Source organism: Aptenodytes forsteri, unplaced genomic scaffold, assembly GCF_000699145.1.
Source record: "Aptenodytes forsteri isolate BGI_AS27 unplaced genomic scaffold, ASM69914v1 Scaffold287, whole genome shotgun sequence".
In the NCBI taxonomy this organism is placed as follows: Eukaryota; Metazoa; Chordata; class Aves; order Sphenisciformes; family Spheniscidae; genus Aptenodytes; species Aptenodytes forsteri.
Genome location: NW_008794854.1, coordinates 3,858,106 through 3,878,857, shown reverse-complemented (window position 1 = coordinate 3,878,857; position 20,752 = coordinate 3,858,106). Strand labels below are relative to the sequence as shown.

General features: G+C 41.6%; 1 protein-coding gene across 1 annotated transcript in view; it reads left to right on the top strand.

Moving 5' to 3' along the window:
• PLCXD2 (phosphatidylinositol specific phospholipase C X domain containing 2) overlaps positions 1 to 10,791 on the top strand; it is a 17,926-nt gene extending 7,135 nt beyond the window's left edge. The window contains exons 2-4 of the mRNA XM_009274605.1: positions 5,821 to 6,281; positions 7,487 to 7,728; positions 10,507 to 10,791. Coding sequence (XP_009272880.1) covers positions 5,821 to 6,281; positions 7,487 to 7,728; positions 10,507 to 10,669 — 866 coding nt within the window. The 3' untranslated portion in view covers positions 10,670 to 10,791. The remainder of the gene's footprint in view (positions 1 to 5,820; positions 6,282 to 7,486; positions 7,729 to 10,506) is intronic.
• Positions 10,792 to 20,752: the final 9,961 nt, after the last annotated feature.

The following is a 20,752-nucleotide window of genomic DNA, read 5'->3' as shown; positions in this document are numbered from 1 at the left end:
CTGGTGAGGCCGCACCTCGAATACTGTGTTCAGTTTTGGGCCCCTCACTACAAGAAGGACGTTGAGGTGCTGGAGCGTGTCCAGAGAAGGGCAATGAAGCTGGTGAAGGGTCTGGAGAACAAGTCTTATGAGGAGCGGCTGAGGGAACTGGGACTGTTTAGCCTGGAGAAAAGGAGGCTGAGGGGAGACCTTATCGCTCTCTACAACTACCTGCAAGGAGGTTGTAGCGAGGTGGGTGTTGGTCTCTTCTCCCAAGTAACTAGCGATAGGACGAGAGGAAATGGCCTCAAGTTGCACCAGGGGAGGTTTAGATTGGACATGAGGAAAAATGTCTTTACTGAAAGAGTGGTTAAACATTGGAACAGGCTGCCCAGGGAAGTGGTTGAGTCCCCATCCCTGGAAATATTTAAAAGAAGTGTAGATGAGGCGCTTAGGGACATGGTTTAGTGGGTATGGTGGTGTTGGGTCGATGGTTGGACTCGATGATCTTAGAGGTCTTTTCCAACCTTAATGATTCAATGATTCTAGGTTAGACGGATTTTTGCTGAAAGTGTCTTTAACTGCTGTTCCTGACTAGTCCACAGCCTTGCATCCAGGGAGACTAGCAATATAACTGTAGGCGTGCTTGTATCTGGAAAAACAGGAGTTCTTCTCTTGTTTTCAAGTAAGTGGCAGTGCACAAGTATGTTCTGTGTTGGAAGATCTCTGCACTTTGCATGCCATGTATTCATATTTTTAACATCCCTTGAAGGTAAATTTACAAGCTTGTGAAAGGACACCGGGGTTGGTGAGATGATGCTGATTCCTATCCCTGCGCTGCAACTGTATATGGAGAAAGTACTGATGTGGAAACAAAAGATAATACAAAGCGATACAACTAGTAATTGTTGAAATTCAAGGCTTAATAACATTGTTGATTAGCATCATTTGTTTGAGCTACACCATGGGTTAATTTGACTATCTGTGACTAAGTTGCATGACAAATAGACGCACTGGAAAGTCAGACTTTGCAGATGTGATGATAAAAGGCCACTTTCTAACAATTAGCACAAAAGCTTCAACAAAAAAGTCATCCTGAACAGTGAAATACAATCTATTTAACATACAAATTGAATTGAGAAGTGATCTATTTAACATACAATTAACTTGAGAAATTAGTGTAAGGAGAATAAAAAGGGATTTAAAGATATGAATAAAAATTAATCCACAGTTGCCCTTGCTGGGATAAAATTAAGAGGACTAACCATCATTTTAACAATCTGGTGTCTGGAACATACCTCTTTAATACTATTCTAAACACACGATAGCCTTTGATAGTTAAATATCTGGGCATCTGATGGGATGTGACTGCTTTCCTTGAAGCTTCTAATCTTTGTCAGATGAAAGATGTGAAACCAAAATAGAGCAGCCGTTGTCTGTTGCTCTGTAAGAGCTGCCAGCTGATTAGCAGTCCCCTAACTTTTTTTTTCTTTGAATAGGCAGGCTTCTATCCTTAATTTTAATACTTGCTGCTTCATGCTATGCATCTTTGGCCTATGGGAAGCAATTTGGCAAATCATCATCTCTGTTTTATCTCCTGTGCCTAGCTTGATTTCGGGAAGGGCTGAGCACCAGATTGATGCCATGTCACTGGAGCAGCTCAGTAAGGTTTCCAATCTGAATGCTTATCTGTCCTTGTGTACAGTAACTCAAGAAGTGTGCTGCACATGCAAGAACATGCCCTTGAGGCAGTTCAGACTGTGGTTCTGGCCTCTGTTCTGCCTAAAGGACAACTAAGACTAAGTTTCTTGACTTCTCTGTGCCTTTTGATTTTTCAATCTGCAAGATGGAAGTTATAAATACCTGGGTTTGTTAGCTGCTTTGTTCACAATCAACAAGTTTGAGGAACGGATTTATTGAATCAGTACAGGGTGTTACTTATTTTTAAGATATCAGGTGTCATCTGAAATGTTTTTGCTCATGAGACTTCTTGAGCTTTTTCAACTTTCCTGAGAAAGTGGTCAGTATAATTTGGAGAGACGCACACCATTTGGGTGGGGGGAACACAGACCATAAAGGATTTCTTATATACAGTGACATACACAGAAAAGTCCTTTCTATGAGAGTTTTGTGATTCTTGCTCTGTTCAGCAACTGCCAGACCCGTTGCTGTTACTGTACAACTTCACAGCGTCTGAGTATCTTCACACATCCTCGTGTTAGACCTTAACTGACAATGTGATTAGCAGCTCTAACACTGAGCTGCTAACAAGACGGGGCTGGTCTGCGCCATGCTTCTGGTGTAGGCTTTTGCCTTTGAAACTGTATAGGTTTGGATTGGCTTAGATTATACTAAGAAATCATGCTGCATCAGCAACCAGCCTGGTTCATGCCATGGCTACAAAATGGCTAGGCCTTTCATGGAGTTTAGGGGTAGAGCAAAGGAGAGCAGGGATTACTTTGACATCATGATGCAATCAGCTTAGCATGTAGCTTAACATCACAGCTAAGCTATATTAAAAGCCAGTGGCTGAGCTGGTAACGTAACACAGTGATCTTAAATTAAAGAAGGGCTTGGTGGATGATGTGGATCTTCACTTACCTCTCAGCCCAACAGGTATCCAGTGCTGTTGCTTCAGATTTTCAGTTTGCTTTTATCTTACTGGAGTAAAAATGTTCTGGGTCCAGGTTTGGCCTAGATATTTCTCACAGTTGGTGGCTGGCCTTCTGTGAATGACCACTGAAAATCTAATTGAAATTCTGCTGTGTCTTTCAAGCCTCAGTATTGATGATGCTACCCTGTCCTCCTTAGGCGGTGGTCTTCTACCAACTGTGAAAAGAACTTGTTTTTCAGATGCTCCAGCTCATGTTCCACTTGGTTATATCTAGGTATACATGTTGACTTCATTGTAAATGAGAAGTCCAGTTTCCTAGGCTTTTAGGCAGAGCCACAGGGCAGGAGTTTTAATAGTCTTCTCTAACTATAGAAGCATGTCACACATAGTTCAGTTTCTCAAATAGCTGCCCTGTTAAGGAGCACAGTTCTTAAAGTATGTGTTGAAAAAGTTGCAATGTGCTTGAGGCTTCTTTTCTTTCTTGTTTCTAGAGCTAAAAATAGAATTTGGTTTCTGATAGTGCAAGGAGAAATTTGCTCTTCCTATGCGGCAATCTGCAAAGGAAAGGCTTTTGTAGCTGTAAAGTATGTGGTTGGACTTAGGAAAACAAGCTGTTCTTGGCTCAGATTTGCTTAGACAGCTCTGAGTTGACAACAGTATATTTGATGCCAGATAAAATTGTCACTCCTTCGTAAGTCAGATTTATCAGTGACACTGTCTGAGGGAGCATAATGGTGCGAGTGACTACTGTAGACAGCTCTCTAGAGGCTCCTGCACAGTCTTAGTTAAAATGAAAAGACAATGTTTCTTATGGCCTTATTCTAGCATGTTAAACAACTTTCTACATTGACCTTAATAGAGGAAGAAATTAAAATGGATAGAATTGAAAACTTTAAAAAAAAAAAAAATCACAAACAAACCAACACCCACACAAAGAAAAACAAAAACCCCATGACTTCTGTGTGCAAAGTGACTCATTCAGAAGGAGAAGACAAGCCCCTTGCGATTGAAGTCTCCTTTCCAAATATTGTAGAAGCTTGAAAGGCTCATTCTGCTGTATGGGGAGGTGTATGAGACTCAAACATCTGTGAGTTGCAGCTTGCAGTATGAGCTAGGCCTTATATGGCTTTTTCTGAAATGTCTTCACTAGATGTTTGATATCCTGTATTTTGTTTGGGGTTACACATTTGGAGCTGGGGGAAAAAAAACATCTAGGTGTCACTCCAAAACCGACAGCTACTTTTTGATGTAGTTTACTGTGGCAGGTACTAAATAGCTTCTTAAGCTGACATCTTTTAAAAACGGGTTTTTTTGTTACTTGTCACTTTTTTCTAGAAGACTGAATGGAAAGCCATGAGAGGCACGTTTTTTACAAAGACTGTGAAGAATTCATGAAGAGTTGAGCAGAATTTAGTCTTCAGTGTTCATTTGTAAAGCCTGAAAACTAACCTTCACCGTACCTTTCCAGTTCTTCTGAACTAGCTGAAATTTATGGAGAAAGAGTGCATTTAAGGTTGTTGTGAACTGATGTTTGGTTTGCACACAGTCTGTACCTCCATCTGGATTAAAAAATCCTGACAAGATAATCCAATTGAGATCATAATCTTGTTTATAGCTCTGACCTTGCATCACAGGAAATGCATCAGTCTTCAAGTGCACACTGGTACATAAATAAAAGGTTTGGGTAAAGGAGGCTGTGGATGCCTCAAATGTTGTCTTAAAATTGGAAATGACAAATTAGGATTTTTTTTAAGAGTTGCAGACTGAGGTAGAGGAGGAAATTCTAGAAAAATATAGTCCCAGAAGCAGGGACGAGAATGCTGGGGCATGCAGGAAGAGAAAATGAAGATGCCAGCAGCATGGTGCAGGGTCACTGTATCCCTGAGGCAGCTGGAAAAGGAGCTGCTTGTGGTGACTGGGGGTGAAGATGCTTTCCCTGAATTTCAGCAAAGCGGGTGTGCAGGAAGCAGGCGGGGTTTGGCTCAATGGAGAACCTCTCATCCGCTGTCCTGAAGAAAAAAAGGAAGCAGGGCTGTTAGAGCTCCTGTAGTGTTTTTCCTGGCTGGGGCTTCACAGGGAAGTCATGCCGGGAGCAGTTGCAGCTTCTTGGCCAGAATGCTGGTGCCTGGTGTAAATGGTTAGAAATCCCTAGTAAATGTCAGTCTGTGGTAGATCGGCTTCTGCCCATCTTTGCTTTATGCTGCTCTAGTCAGTGTAAACTGAGATGCACTGCCCCGTTACTCTTTGTTCTGTTATTGATTTGGCTAAGCTAGTGATATTTCATTGACTTTGAAGCTGTTATTTTGAAGGAGTGTTGTTATTTCTCAGTTTTGTTTCCATTTACTACTGAATTTTCAGTTGGAGATTTTTTTTCTAGTAAGCACAAATTTTATACTGGAGATGCAGTTTCTATGCCAAGGTACAGCTTGTGTTACAGGAGCTTTGTTGGATACTCATTATTTTGGCAGGGACTGGCGATTTTGACTGTTGCTCGTCTTTTTTCATGAATTTTATATTCATCGTACCTGTGGTCACTCAAAGGCACTGCCAGGTAAAAGACACATTCATGAACTTGTTTAACATGAGCTTGGTATCTAACCACACAGTAACTGGTGGTGTACTCAATTGTTCCACCTCTAAGTTCAGCCGGTCGTTGCTCACTGTTCAAACTACTAATCATTTATTTACCATCTTGGGGCTAAAGTGAGATGTGCTGGTAAGGCACGTGCATGTACAGATCCCTCTGTCCATCACATGAATAAAGATATATGTTCCAAGAACTTTGGTCACAATTGGATTTACCAGGTAGAATGAAAATAAAGCCTCAGGTTCTTTCAGTGAAGCTGGAATATCATCTCAAATCAGTGATGTACCAGGCTCTAGGAAAGCTTTGGAGGTAGATTGATAGCTTGCAAATGAAGGAGGGTTAGAAGGAAGTTTCCCTTTACAACAGATGTTTGTCTTGTGGTCATGATTTTCAGAGTGCATTGAAATTGGGAGCTCACCCAAGAAAACAGTTCAAACTGAGAACCTTAAGCATAGCTCTTGTTGTACAGTTAGGGAAAATTAAGCTGTGAAGGATAGCCTGAAAGACTCACGCTTGAGCATAACTCTTCTGTGATCCTGCCATGCATGTAGGACTTTTTTCAGCTTACAGGGCACATGGGTATATGTGTTTTGGGGGAGTCAGTTTTCTAAAATTAAATATTCTTGGCTTTTGTTTCTAGGGTCACATGATTCTTTCAGCTACTGGGTTGATGAGAAATCTCCTGTGGGACCAGACCAAGCCACAGCCATCAAACGTTTGGCCAGAATTTCTTTGGTTAAAAAGATCATGAAGAAATGGTCAGTGACTCAAAATCTGACTTTCAAAGAGCAGTTGGAAAGTGGGATCCGCTACTTTGATCTTCGTGTATCTTCCAAACCTGGGGAAATAAGACAAGATATTTACTTCATACATGGCTTGTTTGGCATCAAAGTATGGGATGGGCTGAAGGAGATTAACACCTTTCTTGAGCAGCACCCCAAGGAAGTAATCTTCTTGGATTTCAATCACTTCTATGCTATGGACGACAGCCATCACTACTTCTTGATCAGCAGGATCCGCTCAGCATTTGGATCCAAACTTTGTTCCGTTGAACGTGTAGAATATGTGACGTTACAGTACATGTGGAAGAAGAAACACCAGGTGGGAAAGGATGTGTAATGTTTTTCGAAACCAAAAGGTTAAGATTTAAATAGAAAAGCTGGGTGTGGTTCCCACTCAGAGGTACTGGGCCAAGGACACTGCTGACAGTCAATTTAAAGCCCACTAGGGCCTCCTTTACGTAGTGTGCATGTTTCCCTCCATTTATGTGCAGCTGTGTAGCCCCTCCATCCATGGTGTGGCTAGACTGTGTCCTGCTCCGAAGCATGTTTTTTAAATAATTAAATGATAGTATCCTCAGGGCCTTGTGCTCCTTACAAATGGCTTTCTCTTCTGGAAGAGCATGTTGTGCTGACTTGTGTTGGTGAGGATTTGATGAACTGTCATCTTTTTGGCCAGTGTGAAGCGTATAAGCTTTAACATGACTAAGGTATGGTACGGAATTTCTTGGCTCCTTTGCAGCCATCCAAATCTTATAGTGGCAAGATTAAATGCCTCTTCTCTGTGGTAACTGCTCCCATGCATACACACAAACCAAGAACAGGGTTTCAGCAATGGCATGTAATTCTGAAACTGTAAAATACGTGAGGCTTTGAGGAATTCCTCTGAACTGATGCTGTCAGTGCTAGGGTCCAAAATGAATCATTTGTAAGTTTGGGTGTTAATAAAAAGTGTTGCATCTTTGTGCTATCCTCTTACAGAGAACCACCTTACAAGGCATAAAATACTGACTTGATTTAGAGAAGATTTTGCTGACAGCAAGACTGACTTGGGCATCTCATGCAGTAAGCGCAAGTGGAATGCCGATATGCCAGTCAGCCTGGTACACTTTAGCCACTTAATAGGAGTTACGCAGAAGATGGCAAAACTGCTAAAATCCTTAACTTCAAATACAGATGTAATGTTCTCTGACAGTGCTTTGAAACGCTTTTAAGCTGAATTCTTTGAATGATGTTTCAGTATACTCCTGGCAACTTTTTCATTTTAAACTAATGACCCTTAAAGCCTGAAGCAAACCTGTCCTCATAGCTAACCAAAATGATCTCCATCTCCTTTGTTGGCAATAGTGCAACAAATGTACTGACACTCATGACTCAGGAGCAGCTTCTTTTTGCTTGGTCCTCTTTTCACTGCTATGCTAGCTGCAGCAGTAGTGTATAAGCATAAACCAATGCGACATCCTGTTTAAATATAAATAACATAGTTGTGAATTTCTGTTTATTTTTTCTTTTTCTTTATTCTGTTAGGTTCTCATATTCTACCACTACCCTTTGTATCAGGAATACTCCTTCCTGTGGCCAGGGAATAAAATGCCGGCACCGTGGGCTAATACAACCAATGTGCACAAACTGTTACAGTTCCTGGAGACCACTCTTGAGGAAAGAAGTCGTTATGGGACTTTTCACGTTTCTCAAGCAATTCTCACGCCTCGAGTGAGAACTATTGCATGGCATCTAATTCGTGGTCTGAAGAACACACTTGTTCATAGGTAAGGACTTGTCTTGATTTCTCAGTTCTTTACTTACCACCTTTCCTGTTGAAAGAGACACTGAGTAAGCAAGAAACTGATATCTTTGCTTAGAAGTAAGACTTGATGAATGCATGCAGTTTTGTTTCATTACTATTGCTTGTGAGAGATATTTGCAGTCATTAAAAATAAAGAATTACTGAAAATAAAGTAACAGGGTATATATGTAACTATAAGTGTGTTTCTTGGTAATTGGAGTTCTTTCTGAATGTGATGTCATTTCATAAAACATGGGCTGGACCTGTTGTTTGAAAACAATAATTCATTCCAAATTGGCTGAACTTGAATTTAGGGAGGAAAAAAGCTTGTGCCACAGAAGCAAATTGCCTATTTGTGGGCTCAGTTTTTCATTTGTCTGTACAAATCTGTCTCAGGAATTTCAGTAATGGCCAAAGATGTATAACCTGGGGCAGTATTTTATCTTGGGGTATTTTACCAAAAATCAGATTAACAATTTGACTTTTTTATACCACTGACTGTTGTACAATTAACTTGCCCGTGAGTAAGATCATTAGAAGAGGGTTTTGCTTTGAGTAGCACGGAGTGCCAGCAATTTTTAATAGTGTTAACAGCATGTCACATGGAACCTATTCTGGTCTTTATTTTATGGCTTTATGACCTTGTAGCCTGTTTGCTAAAAATTGCCAGAACTGTAGCAGTCCTGGTGGGATCTGGTCTCCTGGCTCACTGTTTAATATTGCCTGTTTTGATCTCACTAATGGTTTATCTTGCCATAATGATATTAAATTCGAAATTACACTTGTATAGGTGGTTACAACTGATCTAATTTGATCAGCAACTGAGCTTAATATTAAGGAGTGATAAACACACATCCTCACCAGCCAGTTCATGTTCCCTTTGGGAGAATCATTGGTCACTTCAGAAGTAATTACGGTATTATTATTTTGAATCCAAAGTCAATGTAACTTCTTTTCTTAAAAATCCTTTCTAAAAATAGCAAGTGGTGTGCTTTTGCAGTCACAGAAGTTGTTGATGGAAGTAGGGAAATTCCAGGCAAAGTATGTATCATGGAGTTTTCAGTCTCCTTCCTGTTTACAGACATTAATCTAGCAAAAGATAATTAAATCCAAATGATGTTTGCCACAATATATTCAGGTCTCCGCCCTGGCTTGTGCTTTGCCCACATCTGTGTGGTCAGCATTAGACACTAGATGGTGCTCAGGTGCTTTAAGACTGGTGTTTGCTGTCACAAGCTGCACAAATGTAAGTACCTATGCTTGGTGGGGATACTTAACAGTAAAGCACGGATGTAACTTACATCTGCGTACTGTATATTAAATGTACTGTTGTCCCGTGATTAAAGGAAAGGTCGTACTGAATTTCTATTTTTAAACTAGTAAAGGATCATCTAATTTCATGGAATGGGCGAGCAGTTTTGTTTCAAGTGATTCCTGGCGCAGATCTGGGCTGTAAGCCACTAGTAGGCTGGAAGCCTGCCTTCGCTCCATCCTGCCTTTGCTCCATCCCTTTCCCTCAGCCCCATGGTTACCACTTGTTTGAAAGTAAACTGTGAAAATTTAAAATAGATGCTGCTGTTTGCTGAAGCATGATTGCTCGTATACATTTACACATGCTAGCTGATTTGTATGTGTAAATTTGTCTTTGCAGTTCTGTGTAGATATCTGCCTTCTCATATGGAAATTTCTCCTTTAGCAAGAGCTCAAGAACATTTAAATATTCATATTCAGGGCAAAATGTGCAACATTCACGCTTAGCTGGCTAAAGTCCGGTGTGTCCCTTGACAGGGACAGTAATTATTCCTTCACTCAAGTTCTCTCTTCTCCTGGTTCTTGACAAGATTTTTTTTTCTGGAACAAGAGCTGCAGGGTGTTTTTAGGAATTTTTTTTTATCCCCCCCCATCCTGTTAGCTAATTTGCTTGCCTACCATCTTCTCGTATAATTTTGTATGCATATGATGGCACTAATTTAAATAATTCTAATATATTTAGTCATTTGTCTCTAACTGTGCTGAAAACCCTGGTGTTTGCATGTTAGAGTGCAAAAAAGCTTGTGCAGACTCCTGACTTGCACTCTGTCCAAGAAATGACTTGAAATTTCTCCCCACAGTAGAATTTCTAACTCCATTTAACTCAATTCCTGACACACCTCACCTTTCTCTGGTTACAGTGATATATGGTGGGATGTTCAACCCCTACAGAGCTGAGGGGTTGATTCTGGGTTTGGTTTCCCTGATCGTGTTGCTCTGGGTGGGTCTGGAGGCTGAAAGGAGTTTGGTAGAAATGCAGTGTGCTGCCCCCAACAACGTCTTTCCTGCCCGCCCTAAGGCAGAGGTGGTCAGGGGAGCATCTTGGGCCAGATAGAGCCATGCTTTGTGCTACACTGAAGTCTGCTGTGAAATTAAGCTTTCGGTACAACATGTAGTTGGGTAAAAACAAACCAGGATGGAGGAAACTGTAGTGCAGCATTAAATCCTGAAGCATAGTCTGCTCAGTGAATATAGAGTTCACCAGTGTTATTTTGTATGCATGGTAGTTTGGATTGATGACTGACCAATATTTCTGTTTGATAGCTAATGACTGCACGCTATGTTAAGCGCTCTTCTCATCAGCCAGTTGCATTCTGGGTGGCAGTCAGGACCTGATCACAAATGTGAGATAACATAATTTGTAAACAGCATGTTGTATTTGAAATAAGTAGAGTATGTACGGAGAAGAGTCTCTTAAAATGTGTAATTTTCTTTATTTCAATTTCTTTAGGAACCTGCCCATGATTTTGAATTGGGTGAAAGCACAGAAGCCAGGTGTTATGGGTGTTAACATAATTACATCAGACTTCGTGGAGCTGGTTGACTTTGCTGCTACAGTTATTGCATTAAATGACCTCCTTTTAGAAGAGGATGAATCTGCAGCTAAACACTGATTGCTGTGTCCCACCTGTGCTCCTCAGTGGACATCTTTGAACTATGCTAAATGTTTTATTTGTTAAGTGAAACCTATTGTAATCTCTGTTTATTTAAAAAAGTTTTCTAGAGCAAACGTGGTTAAACATCACATACAGGCAGGTCCCTTTTCCCAGTGATGTGTGGATCCGAGTGGACCGGAAAGTGCTGTCTGAGTGCTGCTGCGTGTCTGTGGCTACGTGTTTGTCTAAGTTATGCACACATCTGCTACAGTCCGGCGCGGTGTCTGCCTGCCAACAAGAGGCTGGCCTCCGGAGCAGATGTACCCAACTATGGTGCGCATCTCCCTGGTGACTGGACTCACCATCCCCTTGTGTGCGCATCCTTGCTTATTTCTCAACACCAGGGCTCAAACCAAGGATTGCTGCTGATCCCTTAGCAGCAGTGTGACCAGGCCGGCCGAGACGGTATTGTTCTTGGGCCACCTCAGGCGTAGCTGGGCTCAGCTGGAGGCTGCTGCTGTATTCATTACGCTGTTTTAGACACTACCTCTGACTGACTTGAAGAAACAGTATTGCCGTTGTTCAGGGGGAAGCTGTTACACTGTGGTGAATATCCAAACCGTCCTTTGGGCTTGAGAGGCGAAGGCTTGGCATGCTCTGCCTCTTCGGACTCCAAAGTCTTCTTCTGGACCTCTTTATTTTTACTTTAATACTAAAAAACATTTATTGCAACCATGTTTAAGTGTGTTTCTTTTGGCATTAATTTGGAGAATATTTCAGTCTTCAAATTATGAGGATTATAACTCACAAGTCTGAATTCCTGTTGAGACATTTGAGAAACCACAGCACAACCTTTCTCTTTCACTTGCTGATCACTTGTTTTCTCCATCCATCGAGTTCTCTTTGGGGAAAGTCTCTCACCGAGACGGCCTTTCTCTGGAAGGAGGTGGGCTAAGTGGGTGTTTGCTTGGTATTCAAAGAACTGGAGCTGACAGGGACTGCTCAAAACCCAGATACTGAATCTCTGATTTGCAGTGTGACAGTGAATTCTGAAATCGGACCCAAAAGTTGTGCTTCTGGTCAGAGAGCCACAACTATGGGGGAGAAATTTCCTCAGCCTGCATCTGCTTGTGACAAAGTAAGCAACAGTCACACAAGCGCAGGCAGGCATCAGTGCTGCTTCTTTCTGTAGTCATACTCATTTTTGTGTTGATTCACAACAAAATGTGACCATGTGTGCTTGAGCCAATGCAGTCACATGTTGGTACTTACCAGCACTTAATTGACTAGCTGACAGCAGTTCTACAGTCTGATTTATCTTTGGTTAAAAAAAAAAAAACCACAAGTGACTGATTAGCAGATACTTCTCTGCTCAATCATCTTTCTAAAGCAACTGTTGGTGCACTAATTAAGTGGTTATGAATTTGTATTAATCTCAAAGCTATTTATAATAGAATGGATCATCTTTATAGATATTTTACTCAAAAGAAAAGTTAATCTCCAGACTTACTATTTATTTTGTTACTGTATCCTGTGTCTGCCATCATGGTCTGACAGCCCAGAAAAATCCAAAACCTCTTTGCTTGCTTGTCACAAACTCTGAACTGAGGACAAGTTTATTTAAAGGTTTGCAAACCTTCCATGTGAACCTTGGCCAAGTTCTGAGCAGACTGTAATCTGATTTATCTGTTTGTTGCATGGTTTATTAGAGTTCCTTGAATTTTTTTAACTGAATCCTTTTTCTAAGGGAGCTGGGGGTGGGGAGGTGTCTGTCTCAAGCTGTATTCTCCTTTCCTCTTGTGTTTCAGTGACGGGGGGCAAGTCATGAAAATCAGTTTTTGGGAACTAAAGCTCAAATTTCTAGTTTAAAACTTCCTTTGAAAACCCCAGCAGAAGGTTTTTATTATTTTTTATATTTTTCTTGTTGCTGAAACTGTTGGAACCTGTTTTGAACAGCACTATTTTGTTTGCAAAGTTATTTAAAATACCTAGATTTTTCCTTAGCTGAATTTTATGTTAACCTACTTGTCTCACGGCCCCAACTGAAACTCCATGGTAGTGTTAAACATATGGGTTTGGTTTCAGTGGTCTTCTGGCTGCAAATTGTCTTAGAGCTCAGAATTTGGAAAAACTTGGTTTGAATGCTGATGAGGCAGAAATAATACATTTGCAAGGTTTCCTGCAGAACTGGAGGACAAGGCAAGAAGGTGAAGTGAGTATGATGTTTGCATTTGATTCTTTATATTTGTACTGTATATATCTACCTCAAAAGAGATTTATCGGGCTTAACCAATGCTTATATTGTGCGTGCACAGTAATGACTCTGTTGTTAGTCCTTCTGTTGTATTTCTTTGAATAGAGATGTGATGGTTGTAACTCAGGGCTTTGGTTAGATATTTTTAAGTACAAACTCAGAAGTTTTTCTAATGTATTTGCTGTTAGCTCTTTGCCTCTTGAAATAGGACAAAGGCATGCTAGGTGTTAAGAGTGTTAGCAGAGGGAGAATAAATGGAAAATAACTTTAGGATTAATGATGAGGTGGGGGGGAGGGGAACACTTCTGTAAGTTTGGCCTGTCTGAAGAGACTCCTGTGTCACTTCAGAGCAGTGCTTGGTGTTCTGCCTCTGTGTGAGGAACCTGACAGTCTCAATAGAGAGTTGGGCAATTGGCAGGTACAATTGCCTGCAACAGGGTATCTCCTGTGGATACTCTGGGCAACACTAATGCTGATATTTAGAATAGGTTTTAGGGTGGTCCTAAACTATCCTAAGCAATATGAACTACCTTTCTTCTGTTGCACATTACAGCCCGTAACAAAGCTACCTGTATAAATAGGCTTATCTCTCTGACACAGCACCACAGCATATCCAGAATCCCTCACACTTTGCAGAACAGAGCTCATCTAGACTTGGACTTTGGACTGCAAACTCTATTTTTCTGGCATTATAAAAATAAAAAGGTGAGCTGGGCAGGAAGGGAGGATCAAGGAAGTAGGGCAGTAGTTTGCATCCAGTGCCCACGTTGAAGGTGTGGCAGTGTTTAGCCAGGTTTCAGGCAGCAGAGTGGAGCAGGTCTGGCAGGTGAGTGACAGTGGCTGCAGCTTGTACCGAGAAACTCGGCTGAGAGTCCAGCCTCTGAGTGAGCTGCAGCTGGGTAGAGTATGGAGCAACTAACAGCCTACAAGGGCACATACATACAAACTTGAGGAAAATAAAGACTGGCATGAATGCAGGAGAAGGTGAGGGTTCCTTGCTATTGATGTAGACCTGCATCTGTTGAATACAGGGATTGTCTTGCTTCTATCTTCCCTAAGCAGTAGGGTTCACTTTTAAACAGTTGAAGTGGAAAACTCCCCCAGAATTGTTCTGAGAACTTGACCATTCTGTAGGTGCTGGGAGAGGAAAAGCCAGGAAACTAGTAGCTGCTTGAGACAACTTACTTGAATTGCATATTCTTGAATAATTACTTGTATGGTTTGTTATTACAGATATGAGTTACTTATACGTTATGACTGTTGTTTCTCTTCCTAACGTGCGATCACTGAATGCTGAGCACACTGGTGGCATGCCCATTCTCCTGGCACTGATCGCTACCATGTGTGATTCAAGGGCATGCCTCAGGCACAGGAGACCTCTGTATGTATCCCTGATGGGGAGCAGCAGGGAGAAGGTTGTTAGGAAGCATGTATGAGTTTTTAGCATCTTACTGTGTGCTTGTAGGTGAAAACAAAGAGGAGTTATTACTAGATTTTGCAGACTGTCAATCGCTCAGCTCCTTATTTGGGAACTACTATCCTAAATATATTTAACAATTGTGGGGCTGGGAGTCGTAATGTTGACTTTTTTGAGAACAAAAGACAGATTCCAGCTGTCCAATTTTATCTCAAGAACTGAAGGGATACCAACTTGCATGTGCTTTGCTGTGGTAGAGAGGATCCCCCTGGAGACGGTGCTGGCAAGGCAAGTTTCAGGGGTGCCTGTGGTCAGTGAGAGTTGTCAGACTGGGAGTCTTCAGAGCGGAGATGCTGATTGCAAAAAGGCCCCTGTTCTGCTAAACGGACTCTTTGTAGAAGAAAGGAATAATGGGGGAAATGGTATCTTTGCTCCTGACACATGCTGTTTTCTGCTGTGTTGGTGTAGAGTTAATATGTTGGAGTTCAGAAAGCACCTGTGCTGTAAAGCTGAAGAAGCACTTTTGAGCAGGGATTTTGGCTCAAACAGAAGTAGGGCATCTGCCGAGATGCCTATCTATTGTTCTCATCTGGCTAAGCCTTCGGAAATATTTTCTTTGCGTACTTGTCTCGGGTGTCAGAGCTCATTGTTGTATCATCTAGCAGACCAGGGTTTAGGACTTCTGTAGATAAATAGAGGACATGGCCATTTTGATTTAGAATTGAGTTACCCATGGAAGTCTGACAGAGCATGTGTGACTTGATGTTTACTTGAATATACAGTATTTAACACAGAGTCCATATGCAGTTTTAGTAAGGCTTTTGTCTAGACTTGAGCATATTGTTACCCATCGCTAATTAGCAAATTCTTTGGGCAGGGGACCACTGTTTGGGGCAAAACTTCAGGCAAATTTTCAGTGGTTGTTTAAGCACAGAGAAATTGTCTAATGTGAAGAACAGAACTGACCCAAAACTTCATTCAAAATTCAAATCATGTCAAGATGTAGTCCTTTCAGTGGTGGAAAAGGTAGGGTTGTTTTTTTGCTTTTCTGTCTGACAAATTCTTATTCCAGCTTTGGTTTTTGACTCAACAGATGGGTACAAGAGGCAGACCATATGCTGAAGAGCAAATAAATTTTATGCTAAGGACATGTATGCTGGGCTAACTGTGGTAAGAGTATGGTGATTTACTTAGTCACACCTTCCAATGATAATCCTGTTAGCTGTTTGGTTTAGGTTGTTAAATCAGTCTCTATTTTGTGTTAAAAAAAATCAGTCCCACTGACTCAATACATTTATCTTGTTGAAGAAACGTGTGTACTTCTGTAAGCGTATTTATTTCCTACAAGTCTTTTCAACTAAACAAGTTTGAACCTTTAATTGTAGGGACTGGAATAGGAATGTCGGCTTTAGAACTGTTTGCTGAATCTAATTATATTTTATATTCCTGAGTATTTATGTATTGTGTGTTGTTCATTGAAACAGTACTTCTCTTACCCTGTTAGACCTGTGATGATAACTTCTTCTGTATCTCATTTAAATTAAACTGCAGTGTATTCTTAATTCTGAAAAAAGTATTGATCAGTACATCCTGTATAAAAATAACTTTGGTTCTTTGATTTTGCTCAATGTCAAATGTATTTTGCAGTTGGATTTTATTTGTGCTATTTATACTGTGGAAGGGGGCAGAAGGAGCCAGGTGAAGAGGAGTTACCTATTCTCAATTTATATTTTGTGCAGTTTCTCTTCTTTCTCTTGGCAATTTGTGCTTTACCCATCTGTCCAATTCAGTTTTGTGAAACCAGGATGCCTCACTTGAACTGCAGATAAACTTGGGTTGACATCTGTTTCTTTCTGCTTTACTCTGCGTCTATATCATGGGGGTTTTAATCCTGAAAATAAAAGTACAACTTGAGTTAATCATCTTTACTGCGTGTTCTGTACTGCTGATTGTTTTGAGACATGATGATTACACTGGGAGTCAATTAACATCAATTGAGCTCAGTTCCTTTTCTGATGCAGAATGGTGTCATTGAAGGTTGTTTTTTGAGGTGCCACATCTTGCTGCACTTGTGTGCCCTGGGTAGTCAGACCTGGACAACATGCTTATTTTTAGGATGTGCTGAGAACTTCCCCGTGGAAGTAGTAGTGCAAAATGATTAGAAAACTGTATGCTTGCACTCGCATGCACAGTTGCATCTCTGCCTGAACACACTGGGATAAAAGCATGCTAATGCATGGATCCGGTTGTGTCTTGAAAGGCAAGTACAATTTTTGTGCAGCCTCTACGGCTGTAATACAGGGGATGAAGCTCCATGGTAAAGCTTCAACAGGAAACAAAATATTGATAGATTCCCAGAGCCTGGGCTAATGTCGGATGCTTGTAACCCAGTGAGATCAGTGAGACCCTTCTTTTGGGTTACTTTCAGCTTGCCTGTCTTGAGAATGTGGGAGTACGGGGGGTGGGGAGAAGGGGAGAACGGATGACCCCGATTCCCTTGTGTTTTCAGACACTGGTAACAGGGATGCTGTACTTGTAGATCATACCTTTTTTTAAAATCCTAAAGGTAGAGCAGTGGGAGTTCAGAGCCTAATCACTGCTGTCCCTATCTGTAGTCTCAGACTTTGAGGTAACTGTTTACAAGCCAGACTAGACTAACAGTGACTCGTGTACATAGCTAGCCAATGGTTTCGGTAGTCTGTGAAATGTGCTGTAGGCAGGGAGTGTGCCACTAGTTTTTACAGAATATATACCTATGCAGCATATGTCTAATGTGAGTAGCATAAGCTGCCAGTGTGTAAAAACATTGATGGTTAAATAGCTTGCAGTAGCAGTGTTACTTCCCTCCTCCCCCTGTCCTGCCCTGGAATACTGTTTTACCAGGCCAGGAATCGTACACCTTAGAGGGGACTTCGGGCACAAAAGTGAGCATGATTTCATCATATTGCTTCCCTAGGGTGTTAAATAGATTTTTTTCTTTCAGTCTGCATGTCTTTCAGTAATGCTGCACAAGGGCGCACATCCACATATGTGCACATATATGCACAAAGTAGATACCTTTTATGAAGCGTATGAGACTGCAAAAAACTAGATGCGTGTTCTGTGACAAATTTATGCACGCCCTTTATACCTAGTTTCGTTGTTGCCACAAACCTGATTAGCTGTTCAAACAGAATCATTCCTGAATTGCATGTGGCTTAGTATTTGCCTCTTGGCAGATACTGCTGAACCTGCATGCAGATTTTTAGCAGTGGAGGATAAACTCTTCCGTGCTGTCTGAAGGAAAGCCAGCTTTGAAACCCAGTGTATGCTGCCAACTCTTCTCATTGCACGTGCAGCTGGAAGGTGAGCAAAATGCTGGCAGGCTCTGGAGCTGAGCAACGGTAAGGTCGCCGATTCTTCTGATCAGTTAGGTGACACATCAGTCACTTGCGTAGACTAGAAAAGCATTTGATCAAAAAGCCTCTCTCCAATGCAAATGTAGTAAGTGGGGTCAGTTTGACAAGTTCTCAGGTGAGCAAATGCTGGAAAAAGAAACCAAGTCATCTTTGAACTATTACTGATTAGTGAGTCCAGCTGCTCTTCTTGGGGATCCAGTTTGCTTGTTTCTGCTCTGCACAGCTGATAGCAGTGCCACCACCTGAGTCCAGATGAGGTGGAATCTTCTGGAGAAGACAGTGAGAGTGACCAGGATCATTAACAGGTAACTTGCTGTATGGATAAACTGTTAAGATAATCATGCTTAAAATCAGCTTTCCCTCAATTTAGAGATTCACTTTAAACTAAAAGCAAAGGTTGCTTAGAGTAGAAAACAGCTGGTTGTTTTTATGTCCTTTCTCATATATCTCTTATCTGCAGTAGGAATAAATATACCTTGGGGGAAGAACTGCAGGATGATGCAGGGTCTGCTTGAGGGAGTAGCTACTGTCAGACACGTAACTGTGTAGGTTTATACCTGCAGGTTCAGCAAGAATTCAGCCTCAGTGAGTAGGAACCGTTCCTTTCAGCGACCAGTGAGAACATGTGCCTGTGGCAGAACTGTTTACATGGCCAAATTCTTGAATTAAAAAGTTTTCAGCATGATAACCTATGGGCTGAAATTGCGTGCAGTTGTGAATTAGGAGTACTTTGGAGAGGTGAATGCTTCTCTTGTCTACTTTATAATTTTTTTTGTTTCCAGTAGTTTAAACTAAACTTGTTTGTTGCAAGATACTATTGCTTAGCCTGGCATCTAATTTAGAAGCAGAATTGGTACAGGGGTGATTCTGTGCTGCCATATCTGTAGTGAACAGTTTTTTGGTGGAAGAAAGGAAGCGACCAGCAGTACCTTAGGCACTAGTGCATCAAGGTAGCTAGCTGGTAGTTGCATAAAGTGGAAACTGTATGACACAATGTTGGTGCAGACTGTCCCTTTATAATTGAGGCAGACACCTTAGCTACTGGATGAACCTTTGGAAGAGTTCTGGTGACTCAGGAGATGCTGAACAACGAATGAGTTGCAGGTTTTACTGAAATGGCCTAGAAGCTTGACTGGTGTGTGCAAAGCCCAGATGGTATCTCCTGTTGGGTTTGAAAGGGTAATGTCTGTGTTTGGTCAGAGTTACAGATGCCTTTGGTGTTTCATCTCTGTTATAATCATGAGGAAGTTTTGATGCTGTTAGTGGCAGATACTGTTTGGGTTGCTCAGCAGAGAGGCAGACAAACAGCAGGCCCAGCCATGTCCCCTCAGCCCCTCACTGCAAACAGCACCTTGGCACTTCAGAAGTTTTTGTAACTCCAAGACCGATTCCTCTTGGGTTGAAAACTTGGGAATGCAAAGTACAGAAGAAATTGAGAGCTGAGTTGTTTTCTATCATGTTGCTTCTTGCAAATACGCTTTAAGAAAAGGAAAATAAAAGACTGCCTGAGGGGATGTTCCTCCCTGCATCAAAGTCATCATCTGGCAGACTGGGTGGAGAAAAACATACATTGTTTGTTTGGTGAGCTCTGTGTAAATGAGAATTAAAGATGGTAAAAATATTTTTCTTGAACTTTCTGCTACTGAGTGTTCACTTTTCTTTTTGCTTGTAGCAACTGAGCAAAGGGTTGGCTTTTGGTATTCCTGGGTGTCATGGTTTAACCCCAGCTGGCAACTGAGCACCACACAGCTGCTCACTCAATCCCCCCCGGTGCGATGGGGAGAAAGAAAACTGGAAGAGTAAAAGTGAGAACTTGTGGGTTGAGATGAAGACAGTTTAACAACTGTGAGAGCTGTCTCCCTCAGCAAGAAATGCAGTGGCCAGACCTCCATCTGTGTTCCTGGACTCACTCGACGTACATATCATAACACTCACGGAAACCATCTGTACCCAGAAGTCACAGTGCAGCAGTGTCGTGGTTTGACCCCAGCCAGCAACTGAGCACCACACAGCCACTCACTCACTCCCACTTGGTCAGCTGTCCCGGCTGTGTCCCCTCCCAACTGCTTGTGCACCCCCAGCCTGCTCGCTGGTGGGGTGGGGTGAGAAGCAGAAAAGGCCTTGACTCTGTGTAAGCACTGCTCAGCAACAAGGAAAACATCCCTGTGTTATCAACGCTGTTTCCAGCACAAATCCAAAACACAGCCCCATACTAGCTACTGTGAAGAAAACTAACTCTACCCTGGCCAAAACCAGCACACTGGGTTTTCTTCCAGCTTGAAATTGCAAAACCTAAAATCATGAGTGTGAGAGAGAAACAAAAAGCATCCTCAGAAAGAGAGGCTGGAGCAGTGGAAAGGGAGGAGGAAAGGTATGCAGTAGAGACAGTGCTGCAACTTGCCCTTTGGTACAGAAAATAAAGCTCTTTTGGTTTGGGGCTTTTTTTTGAGACAGAACAAATTATTACACGAAGTTCACTCTTTGAATCACATCCAGTACAAAGTTCATCTGATATGCTAAATGCAGTTCCACATTTACAAAAGTGCTGAATTTGACTTGATTGCATCCTTTGAAAGATTACGCTAGCAGCAAATAAAACACAACGTGCCAGGCATTTCTCCTGAGAAAAATAACAATTGCTAGTATTTCAGCCTAAGTATCTCAAATGCCAACATTTTTTTTTTCCTCTAATTTTGCATTTCTTAAAGGAATCATGATTTGAACTCTGAAGCATTAGAAGCAGCCAACTCATCCTCTGTGATAGTGGTTATTGCTGGAAAATGTGCTTTGGTCACTGCCAAAACAAAAGAATTGTGTATTGCAAAGATAATCCTCTTCTGGCCCTCCATAAATCTGTCTTGAAAACTGCCCTTAGTAACAGAACTGTCTGAGGATGACTGACACAAGCTGTCTCACCACGTTGCTGCCTTTGTTGCACACTGCAAACATGTTTATAGAGTGATGAACTGGTATTTCTCAAGACTGACTTTTTTTCCCCCCCCATATGCTGGATATGTTCACTGGGCAGCCAT